Below are 27,081 nucleotides of genomic sequence, written 5' to 3'. Positions count from 1 at the left end.
TTCCGTGGATATTTCCTGTTAATACGGCCATTTTGTAGTTTTGATGCTTCTAGCACCATCTTCGCTGTTCTCTTTCCGGTTAGCTTTCGAACCAAGGTGTGTAATTTTGGTAGTTGCTGTAAAGTTTGGTATATTATTGTAGGAAAAATGCAACTTGATTTGAAACTTAAATCAATTAGTGCAACTAAGAGAACGTTCACATGTATTTTAAAGAACGTGATATGTTTCAATACGATACTGTTATATTTATTAGTAATACACGTGTAATAAACGTGTAGCATTTGTGGTGTCAGTTGTGTTAATTTATTATGATATTTGTTTCAGATGCCTTCCGTAACGCTTAAAGACGTTGATCAACACAAGTTCGTAAAGGCTTTTGCCGCGTTCTTAAAAAAGTGAGCAATTGTTTTCATATAAACTGAGCTAACCTCTAGGAATGTATTAATGTTACATCTAAGTTTTGTCATAAGTAAATAATTTTACATACTTAGGATATTCTTTTGCAAATAAGTATAATGTTTCTAACTGTTTTTAATTTTGATTATTAATTTATTGGAAATTTTTTAGGACTGGCAAAATGCGAGTTCCAGAATGGGTTGACATTGTAAAATCTGCTCGTTTCAAGGAACTTGCTCCGTATGATCCTGATTGGTATTATATAAGATGTGCTGCTTTAGTTCGCCATATTTATATCCGTAGTCCAATCGGTGTAGGAGCGGTAACAAAAATTTTTGGTGGACGTAAACGTAATGGCACTCATCCCAGCCATTTCTGTAGATCTGCTGGTGGTGTTGCTCGCAAAGCTCTTCAGAGCTTAGAGCAACTCAAGCTCATAGAAAAAGCTCCACTTGGTGGACGTAAACTTACCAGTCAAGGTCGTAGAGATTTAGATCGTATCGCAGCACAGGTCAAAGCAAAAAGCAAAAAACAACTTAAATTACAAGAAACTCTTGTTCTCTAATTTTTTTGTTTCTATAATAAAAATGAAAAATTCATACATTAATAGCTTTATTTGTGTCCAAACCTTATTATTGATGTAAATTGATTTTTGACTCCTTTGTAATACAGATTCAATAATACATTTTAAATGGATAAATTGTAATAACATTGTGTACATTTATATTTTAAACATTTTTATATAGAACAATATTTATAAATGTGTATGCTCCAATAAAGTATGAATATAAACGGTAAAATAACTAGCCTGTATCGATAAATACTTAATAAATGAATAAAATCGATAGGGCAAAAATAATTTGATGAAAAAGAGTGTAACGGGTCACTAGATGGCAGCACCATTGGCACTCGACGCGTGCCACTTTCTTCGTAACCGTGACTTTAATGGTGAAGGTACGAGCGCATGCAGCAGCGCCGCCTCAGTGAAACTTTGACCGTGGATGAAAACGTTTCGGCACCGATCAAGTTCGATCGAGTAGCGTGTAGGTGCGAACTAGGCTTTTCTGGGACGCAGCCGCGTACGCGCGCAAAAGTGTGTATGCATCGTGAGTCGCGCGAAAAGCGAAAAGCTGCGAAGTATGTTTCCACGCGGCAGCTGCGGGAAACCCCGAGCGACCAAGATGTTAAGGAAATAATCGTGTCGCGCAAGTGTCTCTCGCTGGTAGAGAAGACAGGCCGTGTGCTCAAAGTTTCTCCATCTCTTTCTCTTTCCAGTACCCCCCTTTCCCCCTCCCGTTCTTCTCTTTATGTCCTTCCCCCCCACTCTCTCGAGGCGCTCCTCTCTGGATCCGTTCGTCGCACCGGGACGTTTACCGTGCGTCACGGGAAACGGCATTGGGAGGAGACAGAAGGTGACAGCCCTCCCGCGGAATTTATGGTGCGCACGGGAGAAACGGTAAAGTGAGTGGTGTCAGAGTGAAGTGAGTGCAGCGGATACTAAGTGCTAGACCGGTGGAAAATCGTTGGGGTTTCCCCATCATTTCGGCCAATATAGGTGGAAAGAGGGAAAAAATGCCGGGCCTAATCGCCGTAAGCGAGTTCATCGAGGAGACGAGGGAGGATTACAATTCGCCCACCACGTCTACCTTCGTCTCGCGGATGCCACAATGCAGACAGACAATCACATCCCTCGAGGAGGTAATTTCTTTGTACATTTATTTCTTAATCGAATCAAGTCGCGCGTTATCCCTCGTTGTCGCCACTTTACGGCGTAACCTTATCGAGGATACGTACCGATCGGTGCTCGAGCCGCGTGTTCCGATGCGTGGGCGTTTCAGGTTCGCTCCATGGATGTCTCGTACCTACGATATATTCTCGACCACGCGATTGGTGTAACGATTTTTCGATGCAACACGCATTGCGTTAGCCTCCTGCTCGGGCTCGTCGAAAGTGCACGGAACACCGTGTTACCGTGTTCTCTGCCCTGCATCTCTGTCAGTTTCCACGTATCGATGATGTAAATATTGCTTCTGGTCGATTTACAACTTCCAGTTCGGGTAATGTATGCAGACATGCCGTCATTGCTGCATTTCGTCCGCGTAAGGCTACGAGAAAATAGCCAGGAATTTTTAATCGCTCACGCAGCAACACCATTTATCGCATTGCTGAGAAATGTTTATACGTTTCCTCGACCATTGCATACATACATGCATATGTATATAGCCTGCTGATCGATGATAGTATATTTTTTAAATACTACGTAGCTTTTGTGATCAAGTCGTAGTACGTATACGATAGATATTCAATCAAAATTAGTTCGAAAGAATTGTAAGGTTAAAGTAGTTGCTCCTTGAGAGAAATGTCTTTCGTGCTTCTTTCATGCAAATACGGATAATGGATCTTTTGTAATGGCGAACCGTAATATTGCAACGTAATTATCGGTAAAGAACATTATTGCGCTAGCACTTTCGTAATTTAACGGCCATTGTAATTGTTGGGGATTGCGTTATCTTAACAGAGGTACGACTCGAATACGAGACCTATTCTCAAGTTATTCCAGGTCATGAAAATTTTTACCGATAGCTACACCAATTGAAGCATTATACATTTTACATATTTAGTCGTGTTATCGACAAAACGTGTTCTTCTAACTGATTACCGTGCTTGTTTACTTATGTTGTTTATACTTGACCCAAACCTTGTAGCCCTCTTTAACCTATAAAATGTAAGCTTACAACAAAATGGCCAACGAATTTCCTTCGAAAATATTTCTTTATTTATGAAATGTAATGATTGACTTTCATATTAAAATATATTCATTTTTTTCAATTCGACAAGTGCATCGAATAGGAATATAGGAATAGAAATTAGCTCGCTGGATGCGTGTGCATCGTGTTTATATTAATTCAGGTGGTACTTAAATGACTGTTAATTTCAATCGATAGGCGGTGATACGGCGAATGTTGCCCGTTTCAACACCGCTTCTTTGCATGTTATCGAATCGTGGGCGTATTTTGTAATACGTGTAGATAGGAAACTTGGCGCGGAAAGTGTGCCGCGCGGTCGGAAGCGGAATTTATGCATGGAATTACTAAACTGAAGTTTCTTTTCACAAAGGAACACCGGAGGTGCTGGTGTTGATTTCAAAGTCGATAACATGGTGTGCTAGTTCGATAAACGATTTAACAGAGGTTATATCATTACGTACAATCTCTCTTAAAAAATTACATAATTATATACCGTTTAAATCATATTTTATGAATTAAAACACTTGCAGTACCAGCCTATTTATAACAGTTTCTGAATAAATTGTCTGTTTGTTTGTTCGGAAAACTACTTTGCGATAGTTATCGTGCTGCATACGAGGAAATTTACACCGCTTTGAAGCTCGGAAAACCCATTTAAGTTCTTCGGTCGAAAGTCGATAGTCGTACAGGTGCACCCATACAGCGATGAGTCACTTTTACGGTGCAATTCGACTTGGTGCTTTCTTGCAAATTATACTCGACCACTTCCGTCTGCTTTGATGCGCCAGCAGCTTCCGGGTCAATTCGTTTTCTCCTGCCTCTCGTTAACGATCCGAAGGACTTTAAGGAGAGAAATATTACGTGTTGAACATTTTCTTTCCCCAGGTTTCGTATGCCCATCGAGAAGTACGATTCTTCTTTTCGAGTAACTTTCTGACGTGAAATTGACACAACATCTATCATTCCTCTACGTAAAATATGAAAAGCATAATGGATAGGTTGGCAATATAAAAGATAATTCCTTAATTATTTTTGATTTTTATTAAAAAACATAATCTCTCTCTGTCTCTTCACATATGTATAGTTTTTTCAGAAAAGTTTTAACCTAGTTAACTCCGTATAATAAGTAGTACCAGTGCGCCAACGAGAAGCTTATCACTAAGTATTAAATGGTCACCTTCAACGTATGCACATTGCCCACGCCCGATTATCACGGTTTTAATAGTACTATGCCTATTCGTAACAAGAATTGACAACATATGATAGATGATCTCACTCTGTGGTGTCCTTTGGTAAGAGACGTTCATTTATTCTTTCAATTGTTGATAATACGATTAAAACTATTATCTACCTCTCTGCATAATTTTATACGCTGAACATAAAATTGAAAAGAATCAATTTTGCTGATTTTATATTTTTGTACATAGCGTTTTAGTTGTAGGAAATATGGTACTCGAGCGATATAATGTTCAGATGAGAAAATGCTGGGGTAACAGGTGTTGGATAATAGAGGTACTGCTGTAACTAGTACCGCATAGCTACAAACAATATTTCACAGCGAATTTCGTAATCCTCACTTTTACCTTAATGACAAAACCTTGCGACATCATTCTGCTAATGCTACACTAACCCTCCTTGATTCCAATGTTCAGTCTCACTGCTTTCTACTCTTCAAGATGCTTCCAATCCTTTCGGGCTCCGCGTGTTTTACACATTTTTAAAGCAACGTTACATTGTCTTACGCATACATTTCGTAGAGTCGCATATGTAGATCATTTATCCTATATTTTATCTTAAACTGTTTTATTAGTTTGTATTTATAGCTAATCTCCACGAGTTATAAAGACTGCTTGAATGCGACGACCGGCTTCAGAAAATTAAAGTGAATGTAAATTTTGTAAAATGCGATGTTGTTTCAAAGAAATCGCATGAAATTTCGTTGAAGAACGCGCGGCATAAATTCCGCACAAGCGTCTCTTCTGTTCTCTTCCGCCTACTCTGAAATTTACCCTTACCACGGCACAGGTGTGGAATTCGCCTAACCCAGTATCGTCTTCTTTACTCTTGACCCTGAGTGGCTGTAAGTCACCCACTTTCCCGCTTTAGAGGCGCGAACTTACGACACTGACGCGCACGCGGGGCCAAAATTTACGTTCCGCGCGGCTATTTTCGACGCGCCGCGGCCACAGTCTATTCTCGTTAGCGTCGGGCACCGGAAGGGACGCGTGCAGACGATCTTTCGTCTCTGTTTCGCGAAATCGCACCGTCCGTTCGTCGTCCGCCGCCGTTCCGTTTAGAAAAGAGCGGTTGTTTCGCGTTTTCACCGCGTTTTCACTGCGTTCCGATCTGAAACGGGACGCGGAAGCTCGCGTGATTAAAAATCCGACGCTATGACCTTTCTTACGTTGCCGGAACGTTTCTTTGTGCAGGTTCGTCGTGCAGGTAAAGGGGAAGGAAAAATTGCATGCTGCTCAAAGAAATGTGTAGTCCTTTCATACAAAATAGAGGGAGGGTAAGAGAAAGTCAGAGGTTCGTGCGGCGTGATAATTTGGGTTAGGTCATCGATCTTGGTACCGAAACTCGTAGCATTCATTTACTACCGGAGTTTGGAATTCGTCTTCGATTTTCAGATGTTCCGTTCTTTTTTTTTACGTTGAGTTTCATCTCCAGCTATTTCCAGAACCTTCGTATTACCAGAGGTATCTCTCTTCGTCCCGAGATATTTTACGATAGTTTTCCAGGGCAATGGAATTCCGTCTTCTTATGCGAACGTTCCTTTTATATTCCTCTGAATTCCTCCAACATCAGCGTGCAACTATGTCGCAACATACGGGACGCGAGTTTTATTATAAATGGACCCAAGACGTTTCGCAAATAAGCACTCTCGTGCATCGTAAAAGCGGAAATTGAATCTCGCTGGCGGCAAGCGCGAACCCGATCGAAAATAAGCTTCTCCGGCCGGAGCAAACTCGTGGAATGTTAATTCTCTGCTTTCAGTTAGATCCTGTGATTACGGAAAACCGGCGATCCCGTGAAACCAATTACGTTTCGCTCCGCGTACTCGTACTCGCAGGTGGTTTCAAATAATTGAGAGACTGTGTGCTGGGAGCTAAAGCTTAGAAACGAAAACGAATTAAAAGAGCAGACACCCGGGAGTTTAAAAAACGGCTCTACCCAGAAACTACAAACTGAACAAGCGGAAAAGCTAGGAGTTGAAACGATAGGATTGCAAAGTAACAGAGGCTAAAGTAACAGAGAAAGGGATGAAAAAGGAGGAACTGGAAGTTGGAATATAAAAAAGGAACAATTGTTTAAGAAAAAAATATAGTTAGAAGAAGAGGAGTCAGAAGGTTCTAATAATACAGTTTGAGGAAGATCCTCGCGCAACAGAAACTTTGCGAAAAGTTTACAGGAACGTGTTACAAAGCGGTACGGTTTTATCTCCGGCAATTTTCCCCGTGTGGGAAGCCGGGCTTGGAAAAGAAAAGAATGCGGTGCTTGCGATAGAAATTCGTTTCGCGTCCGTTCCGAGAACGCGGCGGATAGTCGCGGGGATCGATCGAAGGGACCGGACGATCTCGAGCGGAAACGCGGCACGAACTTTCCACAAGATTTTCACTCGAGTGCGGTGTGTATCGATTGAAATTGTCGGAGAAGGCATGTTGCGTGTGCTTACCCTCAAAGACCGTATAGGAATGCCGGTAAGCCAATTCCATCGACATCAATTCAAGCAGCATGCTATTGGATTTTGCGTAACCGGTCGTTTACATGTTACCAATACATTAACACGCTCCAGATAATTTTTGATAATTGTTCAACCACCTCGAAACATTCTTTGATACTGCCGTATTTCTTTCCTGGATCACTTTTCCCACTGTTCTATATTTACGCTCCGTCTTGTATTTCCATACGTATATATACGTACCAATGATTGTTATATACATGCAAATATTTCGTTAGTTCTCGTTAAGAGCGTGTGCAGTTCCATTTAAGTTTGTTGCGTAAGGTGTGTTTTTTTTGGTAAACATGAAACTGTATATGCATGTCCAATGGTTGTTGGTTCGTATAAATAATATATATCTACATGTTATACAGAGAATCCAAAATATATATCTGGGTCTCGTTATATACAGTGAAATACGATGTACCGTGTACAAAAAGAATTGTGTTTGCTCGCGATCAATTAAGAGTACGAGGCAACCAATTAGTGCGTTCACTGTACACATGTGTCTTGAGACAATTAAAAGGCGAGCACAAGTGCAATGTACAGTATATTGAAAAAAAATAATCGATTTGAAATATTTGTACAGGGTTGTTATATAAGATTTATTATGATATAGGTTATATCGCAGTAGGATCAAAGCGAGTAAAACTTGTCCAATAGAGAGCCGTGTAAAAGTAAATAAAACGTGTGAAAGGATACCCAGGTACACTGGAATAGGGAACAGCTTTTATTTGATCTGCTTTGGAAGAAACTGGAATACTTTAATCGGCGAACCGTAGTTCCAGTGTGAATAAAAGTAAAAACCGTCCGCCATTTCGGTCACACTATTTCTTTCGCCGGGTTCGATACGTGGTCGGATGAGAATATCTAGCGGTTGCTATTGCTCAAGCATCGGCGGTTGCCTCCTGAACGTTTGCAAATCGGTCCAGGTAAACGACTCGGATACGAACGACCTACCAAGGTCGTACGGGCAGGAATTCCTTTCGTTCTTAGTCGCCTCACCTGGTTGTCGCTCGAAAGGGAGAAAAGGAGTAGGCCGGGTGCGGAGGGCGACCGAGAGGCTGGTTTAGTGGTCTAAAGTGTGCTCGATTCTGGTCCGTCCCTCTACGGCCCTCTCCGGGTGACTCATCCGCTTTTTCGTGTCAACATTTATTGCTTGCTCGTTACACGCGTGCTGCCCTGTATCCCGGTTTAATTAACCCCTTCAAAATCCTCCGCTGCCCGAAAAACAACCGACCGGTGGACTCCTTTTGTTTTCCTTCGAATGCTACGCGTTTCACTGAACGGCGGTTCTTGAAATAACCTGTTTCTCATCCGATAATTAGGACAGGCATAAAAATACTCGTGGGTTGAATCATTGGAATTCTTTTGTTCTTCTTTCGTAATTTTCATATAAGGTGTGAAAGGTTGTTGTTATTAAAATCTACCGTTTTGCGTATAGATATTGATTCACTGATGGTATTTTAGGAAATTTTCAATTCGGACAGTCTGTAAAATTGATTGTAGAAGCTATAAAATTTGATTTCCACTAGCGGACAGTTCTTTCATCCCAATGCAATAAATAGCACCATATATTCTAGATCAATGAACGTGTTAGGTTTATTTAAATAAATTCATGAGTCATAGATAATCTGCAGACAGTCATTCATCACGAATTATTATTTTTAACGTCGACTTTTTAAGGTAGTGATCGTATCGCGATGCCATTCGGGTGGACGAGCCCCTAATTACTCTGAACAGTGTACTCTTGTAATTAATTTTTTGTAGATTAAAATTAAGCCTTCCATAACGTCGCGCCATTATCTCTAATAATTTTAGTACAACTTTTCGTTTGAATTAACGAACCGAAGTAATTGGAAACGAATAATGAAAATATAATTATTTGCGAGCATTTTATTCTTATTGTCTTTCTCAACGTTCACCTGAATCATATGTGAAAGATTATGTTATCTCAGTTGGAGCAAGCGTTAACACGCAATATTCCCTTATTGTTTATGCATATCGCTTGCACATCAAATATACCACCTTTGAATCACCAAATATATCCCCTCCGCTGCTTTGAATCAACAAACGAACGTCTCTATCCCACAGTTTAAGCGCCAGAGGTCCACTGCTGATGTTAACCATTCTAAATACATAAAAATATCTGATAATTCATAAGATAAACATTTTTAAGAATTAGTCAAAGAATTGACGAGAAATAAAATGAAGAGCACATGTTCGAGCACATGAATCGATAAACGAGTATTGCATTGTACATCATTCAACTTTTGCTTGATAACATTTTCTTGTGTAACGAAATATTTTGCAAGTAATCAAAGTAGTCGAGTTACGTGACTCAGCCAGTACATGTATATGGCTTTAGCTACTTTTAGTATTAGTCAGTCGTTTATTCAAGTGACTACCATAATCCCAATGAAATGGACACTGCTGTAACTGACGTCCATTAGTTCTCAAGCGTAGTACTATTTCTGAATTTGAATTTATGAACGATATATATATATATATATATATATATATATATATATATATATATATATATATATGTATAGATATTTGCTTGAATCCACGTTTTCGACGTAAGCGTGATCTTTAGTCAAGGAGACTCGCATAAAAAAACGAGAACTCGATGGTACATATACAAACGCGAAGTCACACACGTTTCGCGTGGGTGACGGGGAACATCTGTCGAGAGAAAAGCCTGTTTTCCTCGACAACCGCTTGCGACGCATCGCTCTTTTACCGTATGGAGAGCAAACTAGAAAAGATTCCCTCGTTGCTCGCGGCCAGCCGCGTTGAAGTACCTTTCTGCGGCTGAATCTTGCGCCTCTTCGTGCAGCCGATTCTAATTGGAACGGAAACCGGTGATGCTCTACGAGTTAACCTTTTTTTGTCTAATAACTTCTCTTTTATGCGACAGTATTTGCTCGGACAACCTGATACGATCCCATTTATCAGTTAATAATTACGAAAGCAACTTTATCGCTTAACCAGAGCTATTCGTTATCGCAAATTGGCGAAAATTATTCATAGACAGTGGATTTATACATTCGCAGAGGATTTAGGTATGCAAAATATTCAGACGAATTTAGTTATGTCTACTTCACTTTCACTTTTATAATTGTCCTTATTAGCATTTCAGTTTACGTCGACATCAGCTGTTTAGTTATCGCAAATGTTAATGTCGTTAAGTAATAATTAGGTAAGCAGCCTAAAAAAAAATGAAGACGTTACTAACAAACGATGCCCATCGCTGGTACGTAAAATTACACGAAAACATTGGTTCCTGCGTTGAAATGAAACGTTGAAACGAGGTTCATTGGCTGGAAGCAGCGTAAAACCTGTTCCATCGTCTCTATCCCTTCCACGGACAGCGTTCGCGCAGCAACCGTAAGGGAGGTCAGTTCCGGAGTGGTCCACATTTACACCAATTTCCACGCGCCTCTAGCCAGCTTGCGTTTCGCAAGTTTCCAATTCGAGAGCCACGGGATGGCCCGGTTTTTCGAAACGACAAACGGCTCAGCTGCAACGCAGCTGCGCTTGCACGCGCCGATTGCACCACCTTGCTGATCCGTTTCACGCCGAATCTGCTCTCTTTTGAAAGTATTCCGCGTTACATCTGTCTTTAGCCAGATATTTTTCTCTAACATCTATTTATATTTCAGATACCAGTACTGCTTGCTCGAACAATTTATGAATGGGTTCGATTCCCATTTAAATACTATGTGAAATTATTTTTAAAGATCACTTTAAGGAAATCCTGATACGAATGCCACGCATGAATGGTTTCCGTACTACGCTGTACGTCAGAACGAAGACAAGGAAATGACCAGTTTTTACTGACTGGCGATATCGATTTATTAACCCCCTCGTAGCGTTCATGCATTAGAGACACTTGAGAAGTTACGTAATGTTATATAAGGTTATTACTGAATTCGATGAACCAATGAATAAGCAGAATAGCTGTATTCATGAGATTACAATGAAGCAGAGATAATGACTATAGATCCACTTATTAAAAATATATCAGTTCGAATTTTCGTCTGAAATCAGAAGCAATATTTATATTCTTCAATCAGCTGAATGTTGTATTCGAAACAATTTTTGTTAACGAGTTATTGAAATATAAAAAGAATGAATGATATTAAAGAGAATAGGAAGGGTGCCCACGTCCAGTTGGCGGTAGAGCTAGGTGTCCATTTAACTCCGTTTGGTCTACTGTTAACAGGAAGGGACGCGCGATGTTTGCATGGCCAATTAGAAAGAAAAATTACCGAACAGTTTAACAGTTACTTTGTACACTCACTGCAGGTTGCGTCGTGTCACAGATAGTGCGCGTAGTAACTTGGTCCTTTTGGCTGTTGACGGGCAACGTAACTCCGCAAACTGGGAGAGTCACAGTGGCTTCGAGACGCGACACAGTTTCGGTTACCGGAATAACGTCGGAGATGTGTGCGCTATTATCGCTCCCGTCTACTCTCGCGGGGAAAGCCGTTTTGTTCCTGAACGCGTGCAACTAAAATTAGAAAACGGAATCGCGTTTGTCAGCTCTCTGGGTTTAATCGGAGAGCCCGCGGCGCGAGCAAATACGGAGCCCCGTGCCAGGGGGAACGATGGCCACGGTATTTAGCTCGCAATAAGAAGTTTTCGTCTATTCATAGTGAGCAGCACGTTCTACACCAGCTAAACGTGGCCTGTTTGATCCACTTAGTTACAGAAATCCTTCCATTTCTTTTTACTCTCCATCTTCATATTCAGTTTTATCTCGTACAGTTCAGGTTTAATTCTAGATAACACGAATTATTGATTCAATTTATAATGAATTCGTTACACAAAGAAACAAGCTACAAATACGTTAACAGATGTCCAATGCGTGTATGTATATTTCAAGGGTATTAACCTTTTTTTTCAACTTTTTATTTGCCTGTTTCGCCCTATTGCGGTGTTCGAAATAATGTTTTCTGTTCAAGACAATACAAGCAAAGCCAGTGGAGTCATTGGGTTTCTGTCATTCCGTCCCCCCATTTCATTTGATTTGTTCAACGATCCTGGACGCGTATATACTGACACGCGAACAATAGGGAACGTTCATCGATCCGAACGCGGACGCCTCCGTTCCAACTTTCCAATTATACCCCGTCTGACGTCTTCATTCGGTAAACAGCCTGATAATGCACGATGGCCGAAGGAAAGTCAGCCGATTTCATTTTCCGCGTATCGACGGTCCCGTTAAAGTCGCGGCTGTGCAAATTCCATTATTCCATCTCGAGTTAGGTGTTAACGTTACAAACACCTTGCTCGTCCTCGTCTCCCTTTTCCATCTTACTCAGCTTCTCACCATTAAATACTGACGTTACGTTTTTTATTCATTACTTCCTGCTCGAAACGGAACAAGTTCTAAACGTACGATTCGTCGAGATATGATAATTACATTCACGGATTGAACTAGGTTACCGTGTATATAACTGTGTACAAGCCTAACCCGTATACATAATTCCATACAATCTTTTACAATCGGCCGGGAAGACGTTCGAATCGTATCTCCCCCTTTATTCAACACTGTTGACAGCTCGCTTCCGACGATAACTACTTACTAACATAGACGTGCCTACAATGGGGTGCGTAGAGTGATAATTAACCGGTGCGCGTTCCCCGGTAACTGCTGAATTGAACGAACGTAGACACGAGGTATGGCGATAAATATCGCGCGGTTTGAGAAGCTGCCGTATTTCACGAGCAACGGGAGCCATTGTGCCTTTTTTTTCTTTTTTCCTTTCCTTTTTCTTCTCTCGTTTCCTTCGAGCTGCTCGCAGATGCCTCCGAGATACGCTGCGACGCGTTGTTGAGCACGTTACGCTGATACGGCACCTTGCTCGACAACTGTCCCTTCCGGAATTCGCGTTCCCTGCCTTCACCTTCGCTGATGCCGCGTGATCCGTCGCCTAGCATTACCAGACACACGCTGGAATTCCGATAATCGGACATTGGGAGGTTAGACCTTGACTGTGCCTTAGAATTATATATATCATGTGGTAATACACTGAATGGTAATCAATTAGTTTGGTTGAGATTCATGCCAGTCTTGCAGGCTTTGCCTTGGAGGCCGTGCGATGGAATTTTAATTGTTAGAACCGTGTAATTCTGGTGGTCTTGAAAATTCATGAATTTAATGTTACTCTTTTTTGCTAGATTCTTTTTTTATATAGAATTTAACAAACCTGCGGAATATCACACAATATGACGTGCAACGTTAGAAGTAATATTAGATGAAACTAATTGCAAGATATAAGATATGTTTGAGAGTTTTTTATATACAGTCGCTCATTGATTTCTATATTTTCCAGTTTAATCACCAATGGAGTTTAACAATCGTAGCATCGATCACAGCTTTTAATGGCGCCACGATGTAATTAAAATGGATGGATTGAAGACACGATCGTTTAAACGTGGTTTTCTTTAATTAACGCCAGCCAGGAAGTTGTTGACTTAATTAATATCACTCTCGTTCTGGTATGCATACTTGTTCGCATACAATCGATAAGTTGTTCATTTTGTAACCGATGAAAATCCAGTTTTAGGGAAAATGTCTCATCTACGACACGGATGTTCTATAAAATAAAAGATCGACACAGAATTAGAGGATTTGAATTCTATTTAGATGCATTTTCTTTTTAATATTGTACACTCGGTTTAAGAATTACACGCTTGTATTGCTTTGCTGGCAACATGAAAGTGAAAGGTTGCTGAAACTACGCATGGAAATGTTTTATCAGATTGCCCACGGTGATTTCTTCAAAAATAAGTTAATAAATGAGTATCATAATTAGGTGATTACAGTGGAGATTTTTCTTTTCAACCGCGAATCAAACTGCAAATGTTTGAATTACCATGTACAATAAGTTTGCTCTGGAAATAGAAATTTGCTGAAACAGGTTGACTCGGCTCTCTTCGATCATCTCAAGTGTTTCTCTTAATAAACATACTTAATTTTAAACGACAAATATTATTAAGTAAATGTTCTTCCTTCTCTTAATCTATAAAAACTTGTCCATTCTTTCTATTCAAGGTTGTTTAAAATTAGAAACTTAGAAATTCACAGATGTATTATTTATGATACGTTCAATTGCCAAAAGCAGATACGAAATGTTGTTTGCAATTTCATTAATTCCAAGTAACTCGAAATGAATACAATTTAAACTTCTCGCTTTCTAACTGCACGCTCGTTAAGCTATTTCTAAGTATCAGATCTCGTACATAAATACCGAAATTGGCTCAATTTTGAAACGTTCTATTCTTAAATGTATTAAACGCGGATTAGCTTTTAACTGTTTCTTTTTTTTCAGATGCTTCGTACCATTTTATTCGCACGTTTGAATATTCACGGACTTTTATGCAAAGCGGAATGTCTTCTTGATCGAACCTCGAAAGCTGTTCGCAATTCTCGTCTAAAAATCGCATCTCGACGATGTCACCGGGGTTGAATCTGGGTGGCGGCTCGCGCAAAACGAAGATTTCAATTTTAGATATTCGATCCAGCCAAGGCGCTCATATGAAATTCATCACGTGTATATCTACATACAAAATCGAAGATTTAATTGCCACAGCTCCCCTTTCCCTCCCGCGGGCAGATTCGCGATCGATCAGGCTTCCACGCGAGCACACTTTTATCCCCTTCATCCAATCTTTTCTTGCGATTGAATTCTTCTCTGTTCGGTAATATGCGAGTTTGAAAATTCCGCATATTCCGAAAAAAATATTGCAGATCGAAACTCTTCGATGGTACAGAACCGTTCGATTTCTATAACATTTGAAACAATTAATTATCAGCTTCTCTTCCGCGTGCGCAACTCATGTGTCAAACACTATCTCACGATCGATAAGCGTTCTGCGAGTACCATCTTTTCAAACATACTTCTATCAAAAAGTATGACTCATCCGCCACGAAATGATGATAATAGTTCTACAAAATAAATGAATTCATTCATTGCGCGCGAACTCCGATTTAAAGATCGTCAAAGAATTCGAAATTCAAGGCTCGTACCTCGAATATCGAGCATCGCTTTCCATCAGCGTCTTGTTTCATTTCTTTAATTCCGCAGAATTTATCAGAACGACTACGGCTACGGAACGGTTTGTTCGAAATTTAACAAATTTTCCTCGCCCTCGCATCGGCTCGAACGCGATCGATAAGGATTCCAGTTGCGCCCTTTTCGCTGGTCGGACTACTCGCTGCGGGTTTATTGAAAATCATGAAAGCGCGGCGCGAAATGGAAAAATCGCCGATAAGAACGCGCGTGGAACGAAGATAGGGGAATCTTCTGCTCGGCAGAGCGTGAGCCGATAAAATATGTATCGTTGCCGCGCACCGCCTCCGTGCTCTGTGCGCCGCACGGGAATTCCTTTTCCTCGTTGTGTTGCTTTTGCTTCTGCTTCTCTCGACCGGGCCTTTCCCGTCGAAGCGTCCTCGATACACTCCACGCGACCTCGCAATATCATCGCGAGCCCCTTAGAGGAGCCAGAGAGCCTGGGAGAATTTCGAGCGATATTCGAGAACGAACCGTACCGAAAATTCCGCCAGAACAATATTATATTCTAGATCGTTCGCCTGTATTTAAGCACCAATTACTTCGCTGACAATGTTCGTCGTTCCCAATCTAATCTAATCCGATCGACAATTATGAAAGTTGCGTTTGCGAAACTTTCATTTTGCTTTTAGAGTTCGATTGTTGCTTACTTGAAGTTACTTATCTGTCATAACACTGAAACCTTCGAAACGAGTTACCTTTCTGTTTGTGTTGCATCGAGACAAGAAAACAGATACATTCGCAACCAAATAGAAAAATTTCAAAGCTCACTACGGCAGAATTCGTCTTGAAGAGTGTATATGAAAAGGGAGGTCTTCTCTTAGTTGTAAAAGAAAATGTGGCACAACGCGAAGAATTAACAAAAGAAACTCAGATATGCCAGTGTTACAATGCACAAAGAAGACATTTCATTTAAGAGAAATCGCGAGAGAATCGGGTGTACTATTTCGTACAATGGAGAGCTCTTCAGGATGAAACGTTTCGGAGCAACTGCATTATTATCGTTAAACAGTGCGCGGTAACGGTAATATATTTTTCGTCTCGCTGCGAAATAAACGAATATTCAAATGGAAATTGTTTCCTTTTATCGTTTCAAAAGATTCTATGAAAACGTATACTTAGCTACCCTGTAAATTCGTTTTCCGTGTTTTATTAATCCCTCAATTTGTTCACAGTCTTGTATAGATGTCCATTGTAAATTATTTGCTGTGCGATCGATTGTCACGCGAAGAAGTAAACGTTCGAGTTAAAACTGCTTCTAAAATGGAAACGGTGTCTTACGGCACCGGAAATTGAAGTAGAAGGCAATAACGATAAGACACAGTAGATAGCTCCGTATCGCTGACTGCAGTGAAAAAGAAATACACTCTACAATATTTTACTTTAACGCGAGAATAGTAAATAAGTACAGAAGAATTACCTTTGTCGCAGCTGTTAATAATAATTATACGATTGATATTATTATTCGAGTCACAATAATCCGTCGATCCTTAAATTTGCCCTTTTTTTAACTCTTACACGAGAACATGAATTGAAACGTGTTTCTGCTGCGAGCTACGAGCAGCAGAAACATCTTTCTCCTTTCACTTGTCCGTAGACCTATCTATTATGTAATACGTAATAAGAGCGACGAGAAAATTGCGTTCACCGTGTTTTACCTAATTTTATGCAATTGTTGCAGACGCTGGACTTCGACAGAGATGGCCTGACGAAGCTGAAAAAAGCGATCAAAGCTATCTACAACTCTGGAAACGGTGAGTGGTGCCGCTGTTGAGTCAACAGTCTTTATTACTTCAAGGATGCTCTGCGTTTGGGTCTTCTGATCAAAGCTGGATCACCATGTACAAATGTTTTATAAGGGAAAGTGAATAATTAGACTGCGTGCGTGATGATTTACAATCTACTTCCCCCGACTCCTCTTCCTGCCATTTTTTAAATGGACAATACGTGTATAGACGTAACAACGAGCACAGAGCTGCGTTCGTCGCGTTGAAAACAACTCTGCCACGGCTCGAAAACAAAGTAATTACATACAAATTTGTTACCTCGTCGAGAGTCCCGGGTTTCAGCATATTGATCGGTAGCGTAGACCATATTTAATGCAGCTCTTGACTATCAAGCGCAATTATGAACTTATTAACACGTGCAACCTGTATAATCGGAAACGCTTAGCGTTGATAGATATTAATAAACATTTAATATCCTGTCGCTGGTATCGCTGTTTTCAATTGTAATTCACGTTCGAGTCCACTTTATTAACATTAATGATCATTTAATGAAAAGTGAAGAGGTACTCAATTAGTGGGATATTGATTGAACGTAATAGTCAAGCAGAAGGTTGGACCTTTCGTGTCATTTATTGCATAGCGTACATAATCTCTTTTTTCTCATCTTGATCGTTACATTTTTCCATTACAGCCCATGTCGACAATGAAGTGTACCTTGGGAGAGCACTGGAAAGGCTAGGCAATGCCGCTCTGAAAGAACAGGAACCGGATATCGGCGCTGCTTTCTTGAAGTTTGCGGTCGTCACGAAGGAATTGAGTGCTCTGATGAAGACCCTGGTATGCTTGGTGGCTCGATTAAAAAGGATAGCTGATAGAACAGAAATATTTTCATTAAATTAAACAAACGTTGCGGTATAAATTAAAACGGAAGGTGGTCCCCTCGATGATATCAATTAATTTTTATCGAAGTTGGTCGGAAAAGCTAGTTGGCTGTTGAAAGGAAATTCTCAAACGCGATTAGATCTCGTAACTACGCGGAAATAAATTAAAAAGACGTTCAACTTTCACATTGATGCGGACAGATGCAGAACATCAACAACATCGTGATGTTCCCCCTGGACTCGGTGCTGAAGGGGGACCTGCGCGGTGTGAAAGGTGACTTGAAGAGGCCGTTCGAGAAGGCGTGGAAGGATTACGAGGCTAAATACGCGAAAATCGAGAAGGAAAAGAAGCAGCACGCAAAAGAGGCTGGCCTCATTCGAACGGAAGTGACGCCGGCCGAGATCGCCGACGAGATGGAGAAGGAGAGAAGATTGTTTCAATTGCAAATGTGCGAGGTGAGGCAGCCGAAACAGACACGGAACGAGAACGGCTCCGTCGCTGTGTTTATTACGCGGTGATTGCTGTAATTTCTGCCGGGGATTTTCGTGCCCCGCGAAATAACCCGTTGGAAGCTGACACGCGAATCACGTTCTTCCGAGTCGCTTTTGCAAAGAAAAGAAAAAAGAAGAAATATAGGGCTCCGAATTGAGTCCACTACTTATTTCCCCTTTTTTTTATCTTTCGATTTTAACAACAAGAAAATGGAGTATATACATATATAGTAAACGAATGAGCTTATATTTTAATATATCTTATTCGTTTTACTTTACAGTATCTCATAAAAGTGAACGAGATTAAAACCAAGAAAGGAATTGAATTACTTCAGCATCTAGTCGAGTATTATCACGCGCAAACCAAGTAAGTCCAATATTTTACACCGTGAATGTCTAAAGAACAATTACATTTTTTATATTTCATTCGAAAACTCCAGCTGTTTTTCTGAAAACAAGTTCGTGAAATATGTTTGAAATCGACTCCACAGTTACTTTCAAGACGGCCTAAAAACCATTGAACACTTTGGTTCGTACGTAGCAGATCTTAGCGTTAAATTGCAAAAGATCAGGCAAACGCAAGACGAGGAAAGAAGGCGGCTAACAGAACTGAGAAATCTTCTTAGAAGCTCTGGTTGCGATAAAGAGGTGAACCACTCGACCTAACTGTACAAACGCGCCCACGAATGATCAATAAACGATAGAGATGCTAATAATGTTAGCAATTATAACAATATTAACACTTATCTATAATTAACTCTAATTTATTTATTCTAAGAAGACCAGTATAAAGAATAATGAATATTAATGTTTTAAGATAACAGTATAGACATTAGAATTGTTAATGTTATTGTCGATGAATAATATTGCTGGGAATGCTATTGTCAAACTACATTGAGATCAGTATTAATGCTGGATTGGCATACCGGTCCACGTCCTGAAGTAGGAGTATTGATCGTATGCGGGCCGTTTAACCCTCCAGTCATTTTCACAATTTCATCCTCTACAATTAATACATTATTTTATGGGTTTCAGTTGAACGTAAATGCGAATGCAGGCTATTCGCTTCACCAGCTTCAGGGAGACAAACAACATGGTGTTACTAGATCCGGTCATCTTTTAAAGAAAAGCGAGGGCAAGATGAGGAGAGTTTGGCAGAAGAGACGTTGCGCTGTTCAAGCCGAGGGATATCTGGATATCTGTCACGCGGACGAAAATAAACCGCCAACGAGAGTGAATCTATTAACCTGTCAAATCAAGCCAGTACCGGATGACAAACGGGGCTTCGATCTCATTAGCTGTAAGTTGGACTGTTAACCCAGTGACAATAAGGTTTGCGTAATGAGAATTACTTGTTGTCCGTTAATAGAGATTAAGTGAATGTTAGCGTATGGCAGAATATAGATTCATCTCTTGTTCGTACTTAAATCATTGGGATATAATATCGATAAGATAAACGCATTTTTCCTTTTTTACAGACAACAGAACGTATCACTTTCAAGCCGAGGACGAGACAGATCAACGGGCGTGGATGTCCGTTTTGGTAAACTGTAGAGAACGTGCCTTGCTTCGAGCATTCGACGCTAGCGGCAAAGCAGAAGCTGGCAGCGGAAATCCAAGTTTAGTCGAACTTCAACAAGCTGTAATACGGTGTGTCATGAGGTTACCTGGAAACGATCAATGCTGCGACTGCTCCTCCCAAAATGGTAAATCTAAGGATATGTTTCGAGGGTCAAACATTAGTACTAACTCAATGTTACAGTCTTTTTATACAAGTATCTTTTTATAGAAAGGCTACAATACATGTTGAGTATATATGTATACGAAAGTAATTTTTATTTATTGTTACATAGATGCTACATGGCTATCTACGAATTTTGGCATAATCGTATGCATAGAATGCAGTGGGATTCACCGTGATCTTGGAGTACACATATCTAGAATACAGTCACTGATGTTGGATAACGTAGGCACTGCTCAGCTCCTTCTTGCACGATACATGACTAATCAGGCGTTTAATGAAGTGATGGAAGCTACTTTACATCATAGTCATAAACCAACACCAACTTCGACGATGTAAGTAAAAATTATTAGTAGAATTCATTGGTCTGGAAATTTGTTGCATCTCGTTATTTGTTTGTGGTTGTAAATTTGTTCCATCTGGCTTGTATATAGGGAAGAAAGATATGATTTTATAAGAGCTAAATACATGGACAAAAGGTATGTGATGAACACTTGTGCGGATGAACGAGACCTTCTTTCTGACTTGGAACACGCCGTTAATAATCGTGACCTGCAACAATTACTGCAAGTTTACGCTGAAAATGTCGATCTGGCAGCACCATTGCCTACATCGGTACGTCATAAAACAAATTATTTATACAGTGAATCATAGTTAAATCAATCAATTTGGTATAACGCAAAAGGAAAAAAGAACAAGATTTTTTGGTGTAAAAATAAATCGAAAACATATGCAAAATGACATTACTATTTATGTTTAACGGGAAATTTACTTCACATTTTGCCAATTTACATATTCATAAATGCCAGAATAAATTTGCGTTTACAGTCTTTACAAATGATAACGATTGTTTAACGACTTTGTGAACTAGCAATACCTGTCTACAAAAGATTAGCTAGTTAATTTATTTCACAATTTTCTTCACGATAAAATCGATTCTATATACAATTTCTTTCCATTCTCCCTGAATTCTACATAATTGTCCCAATCGTGCGTACATGTTACTTTCTTCTAGGATCTTGGCGAGACAGCTCTGCATTTAGCGATTTTACGCGAAATGGGAAATAGCCTGCACATTATAGACTTTCTAGTGCAGAACATGTCGACGGGTGGTATAGACCGAACCACTGTCGATGGAGAGACAGCATTGCATCTTTGCGCCAGGCACGATAGAGCAGAGGCAATGAAACTATTGCTACGGTCAGGTGCCGATCCAACAAATCGAAATAAGCAGGATAAAACTCCGTTTGACATTGCACAGGAAATGGGGCACCATACTTGTAAAGAACTGGTAATGCATCACACAATTATCATCCTAATTTGTATGACAATACCGTATCGCGCACGCACACGATAAAAGTAAACTGTTTTGTTGTTCTCAGTTGAGTCACGCTCTACAGAGACAGAAAACATTGTTCGACAACGTTAATATCGATTGGAATCTCTCACACGACGAAGGATCTACTGACTTCTCTGATGATGAAACGATAATAGAAGACAGAGTACGTTTAATCCTTTCATGCTTGATTGTTTCAGAACAGAATATGTAGTCATTTGTATTTTCTGTGTATTTTTGTTCTAGAATGGGTGTTTAACACCCGAGAAGAAATCTCGCAGTAGACCACCTTCCTACGTGGGTGGCGGTGGTAGTGGTGGTGGTACCGGCTCAGGGGACTCACCAGTGACTCTACGCAGTCGAAGTAGTACTTGCGACAGCCTACAAAGTGGCTCCTCTCCAAGTTCCTCAACGAATAGACAACAAATGCCACCACCACCGCCACCTCAGTCAAGAAAACCTGTTGCTGGTATGACGCTGCATTCAATCGATTGCTTGATATTTCGCGCCTAAATCTCCTGTTTCCTACTAAAGTTATTCATTAACATATTGTCCTTTTCAGTACCTGCCCCAATGGCGCCAGATATATCAGTCAATATTCACGGGTCGTTGAAGAAGCGCGTAGCACCGCCACCACCACCGGCCGGAAGTACAGGTGGTATACCCTCCCCTCATTACGGTACACTACCTTCGTCCGCGTCCTTAGCAGCGTCGACGCATAGCCGTACAACGAGCGAACCGATCTTAGCTGGGCATTCTTTACATACCCTACCACATGCGTTAAATACATTAAACAGTCAACACCACAAAAGATCGCCCAGTGGAGATTCTTCAACGGGACACGGTGCGTTTGAAAATTCACGCAATATCCTCTACGAACTGCCGCCTAGTTCGGGTAAATTCGAAACCCTTCCAATCCTTTCTGTTCCCAAAATTTATTCGTTTCTATATGCTGTCCCTAGGTCCGGACAAAGTAAACAGCTCCACGCTTCAGAGACCTAGGAATCCTCCGCCACCAGCTCCATCTGGTATCAACACATCGAGATTAAGCAACGGGCGTAGCAGTGAGTCGTTAAGCTCCATGTGTTCGGATCACGGTTTGGGTAATCCTGTTCCTCCTCCGCGCAAGGTAAAATCTACTTTCTTTAATTAATTTTATACAAATTTATATATGAGAGAAAAATTAAAAAAAAGTGCAAAATCTTGAATCAAAGAAATCGAGGAATAACAATTTTTTTAGTATTATTTTTGAATATGCATTGCGAATCTATTGAGATATTATTTCACGCTGAAGTGAATGATATTTTATTTGTATTTTATTTGGCGCATATCAGTTATCGATGCCGGTAGATATCTAACACTTTCTTTTAACGCCATGTGTATGTATATACATCCATTCAAAGGTGGTAATCGTTCGTTTTAACGTACCATGCTAACCACGGAGATATTACTAACTAACACATTTACTCCTGTCACTGTTCCCAAGTAGTACTTAACAAATAGCTTCTCCTCGACTCTTGTTTTCACAAATTTTTGGTACTTTGCACATCATACTAATCATACATGTTCACTTGTGTTGTAGTATATATATACTTGTATTCATCACAAATCATATTTTCACTATGTTTAATCAATTTCAAAAATTGCGACAATGCGATAGTCATTCGTATCCATGTTGCATAGATCACAAATCACTAATTCACTCCATTTCAAAATAATAACTGGAGCAAAAAATAGTGAAAATCATTAAATACTAATCTTGTCAATAAATTTTGCAAAATTTAATGATGGCCATATACAAATATATCATGCTTTTAACTAAACTTAATTCAGAAATATTATTCAGGGAATTAAATACACTTTTTACAAGAAAACTCAACAGACTATTAGCACAAACAAGTATAACTTTCTTTTCTAAAATATTTGAAGATTAGAAGGGAAAAAGACACGTGGTGTTCTTATAAAACGAACTCTAAATTGGTAATTAGACACTGCATGTGATCTTAAAGACCAGTGCCTTATGGTTTGTTATTAACCATTGTTGGTACAGCGAAGGGACCGGGCCAGGCTAGAGAGCTACGCCGAGGAGCCTTCATCTTTGCTCCCAAATCTGAATCTGGTAAACATCAGCCATCCCACATTACAGCTTACTACACTTGGAATGTCTCTTAATTATGACAATCAAATGCTGGAATATGTTCTTGACTATATTGTTTGCTATCATTACTATAATATTTTTTCCTCTTTCTGTAATACCATTAAAAAATTGTACTTTAATAATAGATTAAGCAGCAACTACATTGATTAATTGAACTTCTAAATTCTCTGGGTTATTGCAATTTTAATAGAAGAGTGTATAATATTGAAGCTTTGATTGTTAAGTTCCTTATTCGATATAGATTGCAATGAAATAATCGATTTAGCATAAAAGAATCTCGCATCATCGAACGTTCCTTTCAAGTGTAGTAACGCATTGCATGATCAGTCGAACTGTCCGTAACCATTGTTCGTCCATGTAAATGTTTTCGTTCCAACTTTTACAAACGTAACTATCTTCCGTTTCATTCGATTTTACTCATCGCAATTTACGTCACGATCGTGATCTCGTCGCTTCGTTGGTTTTTGTTCAGTTTCCGTACGAAATTACTTCATTTCCATCGAGTTTCCAATGCATCCACGGCTCTAACCAGTTCTGGGGACGGAACGTGTAATTAGGACAATTCTAACGCCGGGCCGTTAACCCAATTCCGCCCGTCGAACGTTCCTCTGCCTTCCCAATTTCCTAATTGTGGATGTAACATTTTCATTAATCGAGATGTGTACGTGCTTTGAAACCTAATTCTCGCATGAGTCTGTCCCGAATTTGTGTTTGATGATGGCACTTGGACGCACTGAACCCCTTAAATTATTCTGACGTAATACTACTACGCTCGTAAACTTGCAAAGTGGATGAAATTAGTGGCAAGGCTAACGAGACTATGGTCTTAGACTTCTATTAAATTATGTTCTCGAAGAACACTTTTCTCTGTTTTTCAGTCAAGCCATACGCATCTACCGCTTTGCTTGTTACAAATTTCGTTAATAGCTTATAATAGGTCTGAAGATTAATCATTACTTATAACAGGCATGAAATATGTACCATTGGAAATTCTAGTTCAGATTACAAGTAAACTATACAAAGATTAAGTTTAATAATATCTTATTTTATTTTTTTAAGAATAATATTACACAATTCTATTTTATTTGTGATAATACGTTTATAAATATTTGTCCGTGATAGCGACTTCAAATAATTATTTCTAGCTAAAATGTAGATAACAAATACATGGTCTATATTTTTTATAGATCGTACATAATTTTTTTTTTAAACAACATCGCTATTTAAAATTTACAGACAGAAACATATCACAACACATTGCGTACGATTACGAAATGCCCTGCTTCTTTCTTTCTTTTTTTCATTACACGCTAACTGCTTTTTAGAGTTCAGATAATTCCATCTGAATGTAATGGCAGCTTATGTTTTGCGAAGAAAATACATCTCGTGAAGGAATCGTCAACTATACTTGCTAAGTGCCTGCTAAAAGGATAGTTCGAATAGTTTATGTTAATCGTGCTGCAACTTTAATAATTTGCAAAAGCGGAGGGGTATCGAAGCTATTGCATGTCGAAATGCAAAAATGCAGAAAGAGCTGTTGACTTGTACAAGTAGATTCTAAAGTCAGCTTCGTTGTATAATTTATATGGTTGCCTCCATATTATTGCTCAAATCGCATTATTCCTCTATTTCTGAACAAATAATTTTTGAATCAATTTATGAAATTATATAAAACAGTCCTAGAAATTGTTAATTAGATCATCAAATTAAACAAATTTGTTCGCTTACTCTTTAACATACATATTACCTCGTAATTGTTATACACATATTTTTTGTAAAACCTTGGATATTACTAAATACGCAGGTACTGGCAAAATGCATTGTTTCATATAAATTTTAATACAATGTTATGAAAAATTGCATAACATTTATATGATGCTAATGATTTATGTAGATACTCATTAATTAACAAAAAGAAGTATTAAACATATATTTTTCATGCTAAATTTGACGATAATGTAAATTACTGAGCATCTGCATAAACAGAAATCTTAATTTTAGTTTATCCGTAGAGATAAAAAGAGAAATGATCCTCTTAAGAAAACAAGTAATTGGAACAAAATGCTGTACGCAATGTGTTGGTGTCCAACAAGAGATTCTCCAAAAATTATAGCTCCTCTCATGCATGACATCTCTACTAGGTATATCTACTATATTACTAAATTTAAAAAAATGTCAAATCAACTAGAAAAATTAATCTACTGCACGATTTGCATTGGATCTTGGAAAGATGCTGCCTTCCTCTGTTTTCCATTTCTAGAATTTCCAATCTGGCTATCCTTGCGACCCAAGGAAGCATTCTTCATATGTATTCATACTTACATAAGTCCCGATTCGACTTACGATCAATGCTGTCGTGAGTTCGTTAAAGAGTGCTTGCTTCATCCACTAGGAGACTTAAGACGTGTATACACTTACAGACATTGCCTGCAAACAGTTTGTGTACACGAGATAAATATTGTTAACAAGCACTGTACCTCAACTTCTGTTTCAATGGAAGAGGACAGAAGACATCAAACAATCTTCATAGATTTTATCCTGCTCTTCTTCACGTAATTGTCCTAATTGTCACAGTCCTAAAAAATACGTAGAACGTTCCAATGTTGCTTAAAAATGAAGAAAGTACGTGTGATTCTAAATATCTTAAATTATCCTGAATAATGAAAAATTTAACTAAAGAAAACAACGTAGACATTGTACCTGTAAACATGTCTGCAAACAATATCTGTACGTGTGTACAGATCTTTAACGGACACTTAATGTCTCACTCGTCCACTCGGTTCCCGTTTCGAAGACTAATCGTCTTCCTTGATCTCCTTTTAGCCAACTTCGTCGACCTTAAGTGGTTTACGACGTTGTCGAGCCTTGTACGACTGTGAAGCGGACAATGAGGACGAACTCTCGTTCAGAGAAGGCGAGGTAATCATCGTAACCAACGAGCAAACCGATGACGATAACTGGATGGAGGGAGCCCTCGAACGCGCGCCTGAAAGAAGAGGCATGTTCCCCATTAGTTTTGTACACATGCTACAAGATTAACATTCGGTAAGCCTGAACTCGCTGGCAAGCGTCTCCAGTACTGCCACCTCCGTGAGCATCGCCAGTCTCGGAAGGAAGTCTTGGATGAGGAAACCGAAGGACTGAAGGAAAAGGATGGATATGAAACACTTATATCACGATCCTTGAAAGATCATGGATGTCATTGATGCCTTCTCGATGGCACCTCTTCTCTCTGCTTCAATAAGACGCTTGTGGGGCTCGCATCTTCATATCGTCACCTTAACACTACAACCAGACCAACTTAGTCGAAAGTTTCCCAAAGATTTGCGCTTATCCAAAGATCTCGATTGAGTCCCATTTATTAATATTTTTCTTTTCCAAATACAACCCTAAATGCTGTGCTAGAGTTGCCTACTTTTGACAAACGATGGTTACAAGGAAAATACAACTTCTAACAATTCCTCCTTATAGTGTTAAAGTGACTTTACATGTAAAATTTTTGTCATTTAAGATGCATATCTGTACAGTAAGTTCATTTCGTTTATATATACAGGAAAAGTTTCCCTCAGATACCAAAGTTCATTGACATTGGCCAGTTAAGGTAAATTTTTGACCAGCAATTAAAGACTAATTATAAAATTGTGTGACGTTTAAGTCGTACAAAATTTAAGTAGTACAACTTTACCTAGTAATACCATAATTAGTAGTTACAATGTAGACACGTTTCTACATTGAGCAATGTAAACGAGGGAACGATTATGGGATCATTTCACACTGACACAAGCACGTGGTTGC

The 27,081-nt window shown here is 39.4% G+C and overlaps 3 protein-coding genes across 9 annotated transcripts; 2 read left to right on the top strand and 1 right to left on the bottom strand.

Moving 5' to 3' along the window:
• Nucleotides 1-16: 16 nt before the first annotated feature.
• On the top strand, nt 17-997 carry LOC143424738 (small ribosomal subunit protein eS19). Its single transcript, XM_076897006.1, has 3 exons — nt 17-96; nt 325-395; nt 568-997. The coding sequence occupies exons 2-3, from the start codon at nt 325-327 to the stop codon at nt 959-961; spliced, it is 465 nt and encodes a 154-aa protein (XP_076753121.1). The 5' UTR covers nt 17-96; the 3' UTR covers nt 962-997.
• An 833-nt stretch (nt 998-1,830) lies between these two features.
• On the top strand, nt 1,831-27,081 carry Asap (ArfGAP domain of ASAP). 7 transcript variants are annotated; one of them, XM_076896888.1, is made up of 17 exons: nt 1,831-2,094; nt 16,633-16,705; nt 17,370-17,515; nt 17,761-18,015; nt 18,333-18,418; nt 18,543-18,699; nt 19,087-19,351; nt 19,530-19,757; nt 19,905-20,127; nt 20,227-20,407; nt 20,808-21,083; nt 21,175-21,294; nt 21,375-21,597; nt 21,691-21,783; nt 22,091-22,257; nt 23,179-23,247; nt 26,110-27,081. In XM_076896888.1, the coding sequence occupies exons 1-17, from the start codon at nt 1,969-1,971 to the stop codon at nt 26,323-26,325; spliced, it is 2,904 nt and encodes a 967-aa protein (XP_076753003.1). In that variant the 5' UTR covers nt 1,831-1,968; the 3' UTR covers nt 26,326-27,081. The 7 variants fall into 7 exon arrangements, with proteins under 7 accessions (XP_076753003.1, XP_076752999.1, XP_076752998.1 ...); XM_076896884.1 differs by having other exon boundaries at nt 21,691-21,972; XM_076896883.1 differs by having other exon boundaries at nt 21,691-22,023.
• Nucleotides 3,716-4,878, bottom strand: LOC143424750 (uncharacterized). Its single transcript, XM_076897021.1, has 2 exons — nt 4,727-4,878; nt 3,716-4,076 (listed from the first exon to the last, which is right to left on the bottom strand). Exons 1-2 carry the CDS (start codon nt 4,751-4,753, stop codon nt 3,798-3,800), a joined length of 306 nt encoding a protein of 101 aa, XP_076753136.1. The 5' UTR covers nt 4,754-4,878; the 3' UTR covers nt 3,716-3,797.

Source organism: Xylocopa sonorina, chromosome 6, assembly GCF_050948175.1.
Source record: "Xylocopa sonorina isolate GNS202 chromosome 6, iyXylSono1_principal, whole genome shotgun sequence".
NCBI lineage: Eukaryota > Metazoa > Arthropoda > Insecta > Hymenoptera > Apidae > Xylocopa > Xylocopa sonorina.
This window is presented reverse-complemented; position numbering and strand designations above follow the sequence as displayed.